We start from the raw sequence: 14,600 nt of genomic DNA on the forward strand, positions 1-14,600 counted from the left end.
CTAAATTTTTTTCTTATTGCATTGATTATCCATGATCATAATAAGCTGTTGTTTTTTGGTTTTTAGGAGCATTAGCAACTAAGGCCATATTGCTCCGGGAATATGTGGTCATTCCCTACCGTTCCGCATCCTCCATATTTAGTGGTGACGGGCTCGAACCCCGGTCTAATCAAGAAGCGTGTGCTATGCATTGCTGCTCCTTCCCACCTGGCTATGGAGGTGCCCCATAATAAGCAGCATGCACTATATTGTGTTAAAATTAATTGATAAGTCTCATATAAGAAATACCAATTTCATTAGCAACTTTGTGGATAGTTAAGCAGTGATCACTTCTGATCAGATCATAAATCATCTCTGATGGGCACGTGGCCCTCTTTAAATGTTTTGAATGAAAGTTAAAGTTTTCGAATAAAACACAGCATCTTTCTCTGAAAGCAGTTTTTAACATTTTACATTTTGTGGGAAACCCACAAAATGTTGCACTTTCCCTAATTCTAAACAAAATCTGATGCAAATTCTGTTCAGTAAACTCACTTTTTAAACTGCAACAAAACACACAAAACTCTGTATTCAGCATGTGATAATTCAGATTGACTGCAGATAAATGAGCAATTCATTTCTAGATGAATTCACCAAGCATCATCTAGACATTCATTAATTTGAGTAATATGATGAGTAATTATTAATTACTAATTATGACACTGGAATTTCAAAATACAAAGTCAGACCCCAAACATTTATCACACCTCATACATTGCTATTTATTTAAAGTTCATATTATTCCAGTGGCATAACTAGAAAAAGTGGGCCCCAAAGCAAAGTTTAGTGTGCCCCCCCCCCCCAAATATGTTTGGTTAAAGTGACCAGATCGGTGGTAGCCCAATGCGGGACATCAATTTTACAACCCCCCCCATAAAAACAATATTCACATACAACATATAAATTATATACATATACAGTTGGGCGCCTCCGTAGCCAGGTGGGAAGGAGCAGTAGTGAGTAGCACACGCTTCTTGATTAGACCGGGGTTCGAGCCCGTCACCACCAAATACGGAGGATGCGGAAAGGTCAGGGAATGACCACCGCATATCCCGGAGCAATATGACCTTAGTTGCTAATGCTCCTAAAAACCAAATAACAAAAAAAAACATATACAGTCAGTGCTCGTATAACGTGTTTACACTACATGAATTCGATCATACACAATTTATGAATAGGGGAACGATGTCATATGTAACACAAACAAAATTTGCTTACGCACAATTCGCCTTTGTTTACAAGAAATGGCAGTCGAACATGGGAATAACCCCAACTGAATGCAACACAACAGGAATGAAGAGAAGATTCTGAAAATGCATTTGTTTTTTCTATCAGTGAAGGGGAAACACATTTCACCATAACGTAAAAACACACAAAATTCCAGCTATCTGTATTATTGCAAATGCAATTAGACAGAGTTTACTACCCATTCATAACATATTCCGCTAGCAGAAATGTAACTGGAAATTGTTTTTATTGTTTTATGGTAGTGACCTCCAGAAATGTGCTTTAGTAAAATGTGAGCTAGTGAGGTGATAATAGTGTGTTTCTACCTTTAGTGTTGTTTATTCAGTCGCAGGTTTGTTTATGTATATCAAGTGTGCCTCATTTTGTAATTGTGCTTTATTCCCTAAAAATAAGTAAAATACTTGAAAAAGGTGCGAAAAGGAAGCGTCCTGGTGAAGATACTACAGATTCAGAAAGAAAAAGAAAAGCAGTATCAATAGACAGAGGCAGACTAGGTCAAAAATTCTTACCAGGAAAAAACTCGTAGTGGCCTCATACTAGCGTTTATGGCCAAAATCACACCGGCCTCCAAGCCTACTGAGGTTATCCCCGGTAAGAATAAGGCCAGTCTATATCTGTTGATAGAGGAAAAAATATGAAACTGTGAAGCGCTTTGAGCAAAAATGAAAGAAGATATGATATTGCACATGCTAGAAAGAATGCAGAGAAAATAAAAACAACTTTCATATCAGGAACAACTCAAAGTGTGACAAAATCCATTAGATCAAGACACAAAGAACTGGAACGTCTGTCATCTGTTTGGATAGAAGATCAAACAAAGAACAAGTTTGCTTACGATAGAAGCAAAAGCATTAGCAATATTTTATTAAGTAATAAAATACATATTTTATTACGATTATTTATTGTGTTTGGTAACGTTTGGTTACAAATGTATGTTCAATCTGGGGTGGTCGGCACATAATCCTATTTATCCCATAAGGTCTGTTATTTTTATTGCATGATTCTGCATTGCACAACGGTTTCTAGGAATACAACTATTGTGTTATACGAGGACTGACTGTACTTCTTTGAACTAAAATAAAAATCATACTTCTTAAAAAACAAATTTAGCCTATATTTTTCTTTTTTTCCCACATATTTTTATTATTATTTCACAGGAATACCTATATTATATAGGTATTTCTGTGAAATAATAATAAAAATACATACTTCTTTTAAATGAAAATAAATATATATTTTTCTTTTAAATATATTTTCTGAGTGAATTTTTATTAATAATTCTTCATTATTTGCTATTCTTTGTAAAATTCTTCACAAGAATTAGCAAAATTGCTCTTAACTTGTAGTATTGCTTTCAGCGTTTCTACGGTCAGTTGCGTTTTTTCTGATGTCCACTACTTATTTACTACTGAAAAAAAAAACTCTTTCCCTTACACCACTGGTTCCTGGCAAACAATGTAAATGATTTGCATTATGTTTGCAATTAAGGACGGAGGCTACATGTCCAATCTGGAACAGTTTGCAATGCAGGACTGTCCCACATAATCCGGGACGTCTGGTCACTATAGTTTTGGTAAAAATAAAAAATTAACAATACATCGGTAAACGTGTATTTCACATCTTTATCAATACAATATAAAAATATTAAATTCTGTAACTATAAATATGAAACGTAAATTCTTAAAATTAAATGAAGTAATGTATTGACTTACATGATTTAGAATGGTTTTTGTTTAAATTTGGCATTGGCAAAGTCATTAATTAATTTAGTAACGTCCAGTCCAGAGTTGTCAAAAATAATATCAATAGGAACACACTTCTGAAAAAATAGCACTCGTATAGTAATATTTTACTGAGTAGTTCTGCAAATTCACGAATAGTTTTAATTTTTGCAATTTCACTTTTTAGTGACTTTATGCAAAATATAATTGCATTGAAATTGATTCTGAAAAGTCCCTTAAAAATTTCTTTTGCAACTTCTCTGTTTTATATAATGGAATTATCATCCATTTGGATTAATTGAGTTGGAGTCAGAAACTGTATTTAGTCCTTAAAATCTTTTGTGCAGTTCCGTTGTCACTTAGTCAATTACATGATAAAAAATGTTAACTTTAAAGAACAGTTCTGCAATTTTAAATTGGTAGTTCTCTGCCAGTTCATCAAAATGTTTCTTAACAAATCTCCTTTGTTTATTTGCAAATTGACAAGACATTAATTCTGCGCAATAGACAATGCTTCCTTGATGATATTTTCCGATTTATTTCTTAATTTTGTCACTTGATTATATGTTTCTATGCCCAGTGCAGCTTGCCAATATCAATATTTGTTCTTTGCAAAATCGATGTTGAATTAATACATTAAAAGATTTTTTTCTATCAGTACGGTGGTTAACACAAATTTAAAATTTTCAATATTATTTTTAATCCAGACATCTTCTGACTTTTCATCCCTTTTTGACAATTGTATGATAATTTTATTTAATGCCATTAGCAGTTTGAGAAATCTCAGCTTTATAGCAATTATAAATGCAAGCCAACTAAGACCAACAAGTTGGATTTAATTTCTTTAATACAATATCGCATTCACTTAATTTCAGATAAGTCCCAACAGTTGATACTGTAGCCAAAAAACACTGTATACTTTGAACAATGCTGAAATAGATATTTCTAGTACTCCATTTACTGCATCATTAACAATTAGATTGAGATTGTACTCCACACAGTGTATGTACAACGCATTCAGTTGTAATTCTTTTAAGCAGGATTGTACTCCCGAATATGCACCACTCATTGTGTTTGCTCCATCGTACTCTTACCAACGACATTTTGAAAGAGCCAGATCATTTGAATTTATGGAGTCGCAAATAATTGATGTTATTCCAGCAGCTGATCCATCAGTAATGGTGAGAAAACCAAGGAACGTTTCTCTGACATATATACGTTTAGGTCTGTCATCATATGGATCTTTTACAATATCGACATAACGGAACACCAAGCTTAGTTGATCCATTTAGATATCTCGTGTTGTATCAGCAATGATGGAAAAATGTGGGGCTTCTTTAATATCCTTAGTTAATTGTTTTCTTAAATGTTGGCCCAAGCATTCAATGCTTGGGCCAACATTTGGGTTTTATAATTGGGTCATATTCTGTTAACAACTTTACATCCAACAAAAATTTTCCAATGTAGGTATCACTTATTTTCTTGATGACCCTTAAAACTAATGAATTTCTTGACAATTTTAGGATTATTTTAATCACCCGTTCTAATACTTTTCTCCAAAAATTAAATTGTTCATGTAAATTTTCTTCCAGAATTCTATCGAGTCCTGTATTTCTTTTCCATGTTTCTTTCGTGATGCATACTTCTATGTGCTTACAGCTATTTTCATTTTAGTAGACTAATTTTGCCAATTATTGATGCCTTTCATCCAGTTACATCTTTAATTCAGTTACATGGTTAATTCAAAAAATATAAAATTTTACACTGAACTAAATAACAAAATATTAACAGAAAACAAAATAACACTGAATATTAACACAAATCTAAAATTACACTTACAGACTTTCAGCATGGCTTACTTCGATTATGTTGTCAGCTGTTACGTAGCAGGCTGCATCACTCCTAATCTCAATAACCTACACTTTACCAACGCTGATCAATTACTGTTTTAAAAATGGATGCACACTTCATGTGAGTTATAATGTTGTGAGTGATTTATGAGACGATTGGGGGAAAGAAAAGTACAAAAGTAAACTACATCCTTTAGATACTTTAGTTTTGGTTTGGATCTAACAGAAACAAGCAGCGGTATCATTAATTGCTTTTCCCTTTTTCGGCACCTCAGACTTAGCAACTATTTCTTCGCCTTTGTTTATATAAATAAAAACCATTTATATAAACAACACATTGAGCGGAAATTATGAATCCACTATCTTGACGGGTGCTGGAGTTCAAAGTTACGTTACTTTCTATGATGACTGAATCATCTCCTATGAAACAGGAACTGCGAAGCAGCCAGGGACTTTACTGAATTAAATTTTTTTCTGTTTCGGGCAGGAGGGCAGTGGGTCCCAGTGCACAGCACTGGCATAGTTACTCTGTTGATCTGATTGCTTTTGAGATCTCATCAGTACGCAGTGTAGATCTGAACAACCCAGTAACAAGATGTGTCATGATATAGTGAATAAAAAAAAAAAAAAAAAAAAAAAAAAAAAAATTAAGTAAATTCACAGCATAGCTTCATTTTATACATATCAGTGAGCATACTAGGTGCACTAAATAGTAAAATTTAGTGCACTTATCGGGATGCATTCTACCACATGCTGCCCTGGTGTTGCACTAAATTATATATAAAAAAAAACCACTGCTCCAATGTAGATGTATATTTCTATTTAATTAAAATGTATACTATTTCCCATTTTGATGCACTTTGGGATTTCATTAGCAGGGTATGTAGGCAATGTGAGACACCTGAAAAGGGTTGGTTTCCATGTCATAGGAAATTAGTCTCAACCATCATTCCAATCAAAAAAGAAAAAAAAAAAAAAACCCAAAAAAGTTTAAAAGGAGCAAGTTAAAATTTTATTTTCTGAAGCCTGATATTATATTATATTAACATGATCAAAAAAAAAAGAAAAGAAAAGTTTTTTGGATCATTAATTTACAGTCATATCTTGGTGGAATAGCAAAGCAGGCAAAAAAAAAAAAAAAAAAACACACTGGAAATTTGCATAGCAGCAGTTAATTTTAGACAAATATGGTGCCATAACAGATTTTTTTTGGGTCTGTACTTTTTCATTTCAAAAATAACAATGGAAAGTGAATACCATACTGGAAGAATACTAAAATTCACAATGGTAATTCTAATAGATATTTATAAATTTTACTCTTTTTGTTGTGCAAAATACACCAGAATTCCTACTAGATGGTCAATAATGAAAACGTGCACAGTCATTTCTCTATTTATGTGGCAGCAATGTTTTTACAAAGTGACACGCAAATTAAGAATTAATTTCTAATAATAAATATAGTTTGTTTGTTTGTGGGGGGGGGGGGGGTGTAATGCACAGAGTTGAACTTCCAGAAGATAAACAATTACAGACATTCATGTAAAGTATGTCAAATTGTGCCAAATTTTTTTGTAGTAATTATTTCTAAACATGTATTGATCATGTAGAGAATCCAGTTACAGTAATGTGACTTCTAATGTGTACATTAGAAGCTGCAAATTCCTACCAATTTTTTATCTTTTGTTTCGGGATTTTATAGTTTAAGTTTTTATTTCATGTTTTCTTTCAGACTTCTTGTTTCATTAAACTTAGGCAACATTAAGTCAATAAAGCAGTTTTATATACTGTATTTATTACAATATAGAAAAATAAAGTTACAATTAAGAAAAATACAATTTACATTGCAAAATATTAATATTAGTTACAAGAAAATTTTACAATACAGAAAATACAATTTGATATACAGTTCAGTTAATATACAATTACCAAACTGAAAACTGCATCAAAATATCATCCATGAGTCCAGCACTGACCTACATGTTGTTGCCTGCCTGTGCCATAGAACCACAATTAAAGCAATAACTGAAGCATCCTAAACTGGGAAGTTATTCAGCTGCATTAAACTGAAAACACACAAATGAAAAATGTACATAAATTGAGAAATGACCATGGTAATCATGACTCTCTTAATTAAGCCAAATACTTTCTTATCTGATTAGTGATGCTCATGAATGGATTTATGAGGTTCCTTCTATAGAACATCTACCTATTACCACTCATATGGTTTCATGCCAGAATTGGGGTTTCCTGCTTAAAGCAGAAAATCTATTGCTAGAATTATTCACTTTTGCACTGGAATTGGGGGTGCCTCCTCTCTCAGAATAAAATTTTTGATGAGACTACCTGCCTACAGCCCTACGTGAACTGAGAGAGAGATGTCATCAATGTGTAAAAACTGAGTGTTTACCTACAAAGCCAACTTATTGTCCTGAGCTGCATTTTGTTTCAGGAATAAGATAGTGATTGACAAGAGTATCAGCACATTCCTGAAATGAAGCTTCAAGGGTAAAAAACCTGTTGCAATCACTTTTATCCATGCTTTTGGGCTCAGATGCACTCAGCTCTGCATCCATAATAAATGAAAAAAGTTGTACTTTTTAGGTTCGAACATAAAACACATCCTTTTCCATTAAAAATTTTTCCCCTTTGGTCATAATTATACCTGATCAGTCTGTCTTTAGATTAGATTAGCACACATTCCCTTGTACTATATATTAAAAGAATTACATCTTATGTTCTGAAAATCTATAGTTTACAACTCACTCTTGTTCCTAAAATATCAAATATTGTATTATTTTTATTATATATATAAAAAAAATGTTATGAATATTAATTTCCAGCCGTGAGACAGTATGTACCTGGCTTTGCTATTTTGTACTCAACTCCACAAACCTTTGAACCTGCAAAGAGATAAAATACTGGATACAGGAGCATGACATAGTCATCCAGACTGTGATAAAAGATTAATTTGTGGGTAGCACTTTGATGACCAAGGAATGATGTAATAATGAATAAAAAAAAAGTACATTATCTCTGCATGATATTGACAGCAGGGAACATATATACTAGGAGTTTACATTATGTTGTTTTTGCTTTAACCTTGAGTTTGGCACGTGGAATCTTATGAATATTAATTTCCAGCCGTGAGACAGTATGTACCTGGCTTTGCTATTTTGTACTCAACTCCACAAACCTTTGAACCTGCAAAGAGATAAAATACTGGATACAGGAGCATGACATAGTCATCCAGACTGTGATAAAAGATTAATTTGTGGGTAGCACTTTGATGACCAAGGAATGATGTAATAATGAATAAAAAAAAAGTACATTATCTCTGCATGATATTGACAGCAGGGAACATATATACTAGGAGTTTACATTATGTTGTTTTTGCTTTAACCTTGAGTTTGGCATGTGGAATCTTTGCGAGCCTACATGTTTTCAGTGATTTCGTCTCTTCAGTCCATATAGTTAAAACTCCAATACCTTTCAGCAAAAGTGCTGCTTTGTTGAATTTCTCTATTGAAAATTGCAGAAATCTCTGATAATTATTATGCAAACAGGAAAAATGCTGGATAACAATTTTAAAATTCACAGCACCTCTTATGTCACAAGACATGCTATGAATATGCACTATGTTTTATGGCAGCTTCCCCAATTGTTACACACTGGTTTTGCATCATGGAAGAATATGGCTAGCAACCAATTGTTGCAGGTTTTATGATTGACATTTTAGTTAAGATAAGTCAAGAAAATAATATTCAAAACTATTTGGATGACAGAGAGAGAGAGAGATTTGGGTAAATATCTAAAACTATATGTTGTCAATATAAAAAATGGATTTTTCACAGTTCGATCTATCACGATAGACTGAAAATAAAGGTTGTATTGAAAATTGAACAATTCTAAATTACCTGATTTTTAAGGTTATAAATGGACTAACATTTTACTTCATTTAACCATGTGAAACAAAAAAAAAAAAAAAAAAAAATCACTACTGCAACCTCATAGGAGCATATATTATATAATTATTTGGATTATTTTTTCTAGTCCATCATGATAAAGAACTAATAAAGTTACCTCACACAGGAACTGATAAACTCCATGAGAATAGCTATATATTATATTCAGACTTCCAGTATCATAATTTGTATAAAAAATGATGCAACCAAAACTGAGAATGTTTTCAAGGTTACCAAAACAAACAAAATTAAAATAAACAGCTCACATCAGGACCTGAAAACAATGAAAAAAGTTTATAAATTTGTGCGATTCTGAGTGGTTATGGAGCTATGGCTGGCTGAATTTAAATAAAAAAAAAAAAAAAAAAAAAAAAAAAAGACTAATTTTTAATGGTAATAAAAATAAGAAGACCTAGTAAAATGTCCATTCATACTATGCACATTTGTTATTCTTATTTATTTTTTACAATTTTATTAGTTTTTACCATTGAAAACTCCATAGTCATTTTCTAAATTAAAACACCCATAACTCAGTTATATATATATATATATATATATGCATACATTTCCTGGGTTACACCTAGCGGTGGTAAAGAGTACCAAAAGTTAGTAACAAATCCGACCAGAAAAAATATGTAAACAACAGATTTAGCTATCAAAGATGGACTGAACTTCATCAGAATCATTAGATTTCAAAGCCCTGAGTTGGCAATGCAATATTTGCAGATCTCTTTGACCAATCATTACTGAAAGATTATTCATGATTTCCCTTGAGGAGAACTAAAATATGGAAATAAAAAGCAAACATTCCTTTTATATGATTCTTAACCCTCTAGCAGATGTACTGTAATATTTTGACAATAATAAAAAAATTTGAAATATCTTTTAGAATTACATTATTGTGAATTTTAATATTTCTCCAGTTTCAATTTACATCACTGATTATTTGACAGAAGTATAGCTGTAAAAAAATTTTCAGGCTCCAAGTTGCTCTGAATTGGAACTGAGGGTAGACAGTCGGGAAACAAAAATATACTGTGCGTGTGTAATATATATATATATATATATATATATATGACTTCTTAATCACCTGTATCTTTAGTGACAGCAGACTTGTTATCTACTGTTACTAAAGATTACAGGATGAATTGAGAAGTTATGCAATCCCAAAGGAGCGAACTGCATGAAAGTGGCATAACTTGTCTTTTTGCCAAAATATGGCATCAGAAAGACATTTTTAAGCATAACAGAAGTCAATTTCACATTAATGCTCCATGTACAGCTGCAGCAAGATGCCATTTTCCCAGGTGTAACACATTTTTATGATCAAATATTTTTCATATGTGTAGGTGGCCAAAGATTTTAACAGGAAATATCAGGATGGTGTAATCCCTCATAATACAATTATGGCACGATTGCTAGATCATCCATTTTAACCAAAGGTGAAAGGGAAAAGTTGTAGCAATCTTCAAAAAGGGGCTCAAGAAAACTGCAGCATAATGAAGACCGTCATAGAAAAAAACCACACAAGGCTGGGTGTTATACAGTTATCATGTTTACTCGATCCAGGAACTGAAGAAGCAGGATCTAACTTACTCTACTGTAGATAGTTTTGCCATTCATTGATAAATATAGAAAAGGCAAGCTCTATACAGTTTTCTTCAGTCCATATAGTTACGATGAAGCTTGGTTTCATCTGAGCAAGTATGTGAATAGCCAAAATAATAGCATTTGGTCCACTTAAGACTCAAATGCATTCCATGGTTCCTAATTTTTCCCCTGGGGGGGGGGATCTGAATAAAATGAGTGGTCTACTAAAGAATAATACACACACAGACTAAAGGCCAACAGAGCAACAACAATTAAAACCTTACGCTGCATGAGATGGCTTCAAACGTGGGAAAAAGAATACTGTATGTGCATACATTCACGGAAATGGTGGCCAATTTAAAAAAAACACTTGCATCACAATATAGTGTTCCACGATCCTGTTTTTATAAACACTACAGCACTTTCAGCAAATAAAAAAAAAAAAAAAAAAAACAAACAACAAAAAAAAAAACTATACTGCTACCATGCTTGTACTTATGCTGTCAATGTTACTCCAAAAAGTAAACTGTTTAATCTGGGTTGCATGAATTCTTGATCACTCTGTATTGTTTTTTCTTATTATCCAATATACTGTCAGAATAAAATTATCATAAAGTGCAACATTTTAAACTATTTCTTGCTTTTTTCCCCCAGAAATACTGAATGATATACATCAATAGCTAGCTTTCTGACATGACTTTTGCATTTGTCTGCTGGGGGTTAAATGACAATACTTATTTTCACTTTGTTGAATTTGCAGCTAGTGAAATTAAATTTCTAACAAAAAATTGTAATGCACTTTATTAGGCTTTTTTAATGTACAGAATTTAACAACAAAAAACATGATTTTTATGGACAGCAGACTCACTATAAAACAAAAAGTAGACTAAAAATCAGGAAGACTATTCACAACAAATTGCACCACATACTAAAATGGGAGGGAGGGAAAGAGGGAGGGGTAGAGTGTAGATTCAAAACTTTTAACATTAAAAATATCCCTCTGCCATAACTGTGGCAAAAAAGCAATAATTTACAAAATATCCTCTTCTGTAAAGAGCACTTACATCATAATATAGTGTTCCATGACCCTCTGCTTTTATGAACACTACAGCACTTTCAGCAAAGAAAAAAATGCAATCATCTGCTCAGTTATTACCTTTCACCCTTTAGATCTTGTCCTGATAAAGCCTCAACCTAAGCGTGTCACTTGCAAGCAATGAACCAGAGGTCAGATAAAATATACATGTGTCTAAAAATGTTCATAGCTTTTTAAAAAGCTACTACATCACAATTCACCATTTCCAGAATCTTCATCATCATTATAATCATCTTCCTCATCTTCTTCATCTTCCATATCATCACCAAAATCATCATCATAGAAGTCAGTCATATCTGCTTCTGTTTCAGTAGGTTTAACTCTGTGTTTAATACAATATTCTTCTAAAGTTGTAGGCACCACCACATTGTCTTTCTCTGCCTCTAATCTACTTACCATAACTTGTTTCCTAAAAAAAAAAAAAAAAAAAATTAGGCATTCAAATTCAAAACCACCCCTTTGTAAATTAATACAGAAATAAACACATTGTTAAGTAGCTAAAATAATTACCAGTAAATGATAGGGGAGAGAGGTGAGCCATGGTTACTTATATTGAATTGTCATTTTCTAAATATTTAAACAATACATGCAGTCTATTTAGCATTTCATGACATCACCATACAGGAGTGAAAAGTTTTAACCTTGACAAAAATTAAAATACCTTCATTAAATAAATAAAACATTTTCTTGTTTTGTATAATTCATAAAAATTAATAATAAAGATCACTGTTAATAATATTATAAAATAATGACAATTTTTTATATATAAAATTCAACAATTAAATGAATTTTAGGTATTAACAATGGTCTACTCCAGTGGTTTTCAACCTTTTTTTAATAACAGCACCCCTTTATTTTATTTTGCGGCACCCCTACTCAATTTTCTGCCTGTCTGATCCGATTCTCTCTCTGTATATATCCGTGTGAATATATATATAATATTAAAAAAATATATGTTATATGATATTTATTACAATAATATAATTATAAAAATTACATTTCATAATACAAATTATATATATACAGTATATAATTTTATTCTTTATATAGAAGTACTAAGTAAACGTAAATTATAGATCACCACAAAATTAAAAGATACTGTACACCATTTTATAATGAAATAAACATATAAATTAAAAAATAATAATAAGTTTAAGTAACTTAAACCCAAATCACGTGGCACCCCTGGAATGTTGTTGCGGCGCTCCGGTTGAAAACCACTGGTCTACTCAAAGCACAGAAGTTGACACCAATCTCAGTAGATGCTACATGTAAGATGTTTCATCTGCCAGCCAATTCTTTGACAAAAAAAAAAAAAAAAACTATAATTTTAAATGCTTAGTTCACTTTGAACAAAGTGAACTGAGTATAATGTGAAATATTAGTATTAGTAATGGTCATATGGTACAAGGAAGCCTAAGGCTTATGCTGCACCAGCCAAAAAAAAAAAAAATAAAAATAAAACAAATAATAATTAATAAAACAAATAACAAATAATAAAAAGGAAATAGACAACCTATGCCAGAGGTCGGCAACCTGTGGCTTGCAAGCTGCAATGCAGCTCTAACCTTTTGACCATGTGTACAATAATCGTGGGGTGCAGCGACGTGAATATAGCATTAGTTTCAGTTCAAGCCATAAACACCTGTCAGTTTAGTTTGTCTGCGTATCACGAGCAAAGCACATGTACTGCAAGGTGTTTAAGATTAATCATTGCAGCGGTGACGAATAAAAAATAGTTAAAACAGGAACAAAATAATATTTGAGTGTACATAGTGTTTGTGATAGGTACGAGAATTCATATTATATATTATTTGACTTTTTAAATCAGTGATGTGGTATTATTAAACAAGTGAAATAAGATGACATTAAAATTGCCATTATTTTTAAAATGTCAACTCAATTTGAAATGGAGTTAGAGGACTTAAAAATCAAGGACGTGGAGTGCAAGACTAAAATGCCTTAAAACTGAAATTGAAGATTTGGAGAGGCAGAAGGCTGCCCTTGTAATTACCGGACACGCGGTTTGACGTATTTCTGCGAGCAAATATTTTCAAACATGAACTATATTAAAAATAAATCAAGAAACCGTCTAAAAACAATGCAAGTCTCTCAGGATGTTTAAAGATGAAAATTACTGCATACTCGCCTGATGTTGAGAGACTTGCTCAAGAAGTTCAGCAGCAAAAGTCACTAATTTGTACCTAATTGGATGTTTGTTGCGCTCTTTTCAGCACTAATAAATAATACTTCAAAAAATATATTTTTTTAATAAAACAACCTTCCACTCCATTTCTTAAAAAACTCCTCCCTCCCCCCACTGAGGTGTGGCTCTTCAGAATTTTTTTTTTTTTAGATCAAAAATGACTCTTCCCTCAGAAAAGTTTGCCAACCCCTGACCTATTCATTTCCCTCCTCTGTTGGTAACTATCCAGCTGACCTTTGCATTTCCCCAAACTGTCAAGGTCTACCACCCATGTAGGAAACAACAGCCCAGCACAATTATGAATATTTTAATCTAATTTTAGGGTAGTACTAAAAAGGGTTTAGTGCTAAAAATCTAAGACTATGGGAAATTTACTAGATGAACAAGTTAGTTCAAAACATATTTAGTTCGTAGAATCTCACCAAAGCAGATGAAATGGCATCATTTTTTTTACATCTCATACTGTGAATGCTTCCCCAGTAGAGAGAGAGAGGAATGTTACTTATTCTCGGCAGATACCACCACCCAGACAGTGCCATTTAAAAGCTTGTTGGCCTCTCATCGGTGGACAGGTGGGTACTCCAGTGATATAACGAGCGACAACCCAGTTATGAAGTTTAACTACACAATCTGAGAAATGCCTAATTCATATTGCCTAGTTGTGTGCACTAATGGCAATAAGTAATTATATATCTGATCCTGGGACTGAGAATAAAAATAGAACATGATGAGTATGAGTCAAATAGTCGAGTAAAATTAAGCTATAAAATAAAGTTAAGGGTAAACTAAAATAAGACTTATTGTAAGAAACAGGATGATAGAAACTGAATGTTGAATTATTACTTTGGAGGTAAAGTACATAAATTATTCTTATCATCTGGCTGAGAC

At 32.4% G+C, this 14,600-nt stretch overlaps 1 protein-coding gene across 1 annotated transcript in view; it reads right to left on the minus strand.

Annotated features, from left to right (window-relative positions):
• Window positions 1-11,243: 11,243 nt before the first annotated feature.
• Window positions 11,244-14,600, minus strand: part of LOC150089388 (ubiquitin-conjugating enzyme E2 R2-like) — a 117,355-nt gene continuing 113,998 nt past the window's right edge. Inside the window, exon 5 of the mRNA XM_090389359.1 lies at window positions 11,244-11,915. Within this exon, the coding sequence (XP_090245485.1) occupies window positions 11,696-11,915 (220 nt within the window). The 3' untranslated portion in view covers window positions 11,244-11,695. The remainder of the gene's footprint in view (window positions 11,916-14,600) is intronic.

This window comes from Mastigoproctus giganteus, chromosome 2, assembly GCF_048544385.1.
Source record: "Mastigoproctus giganteus isolate SK-2022 chromosome 2, ASM4854438v1, whole genome shotgun sequence".
Lineage (NCBI taxonomy): Eukaryota > Metazoa > Arthropoda > Arachnida > Uropygi > Thelyphonidae > Mastigoproctus > Mastigoproctus giganteus.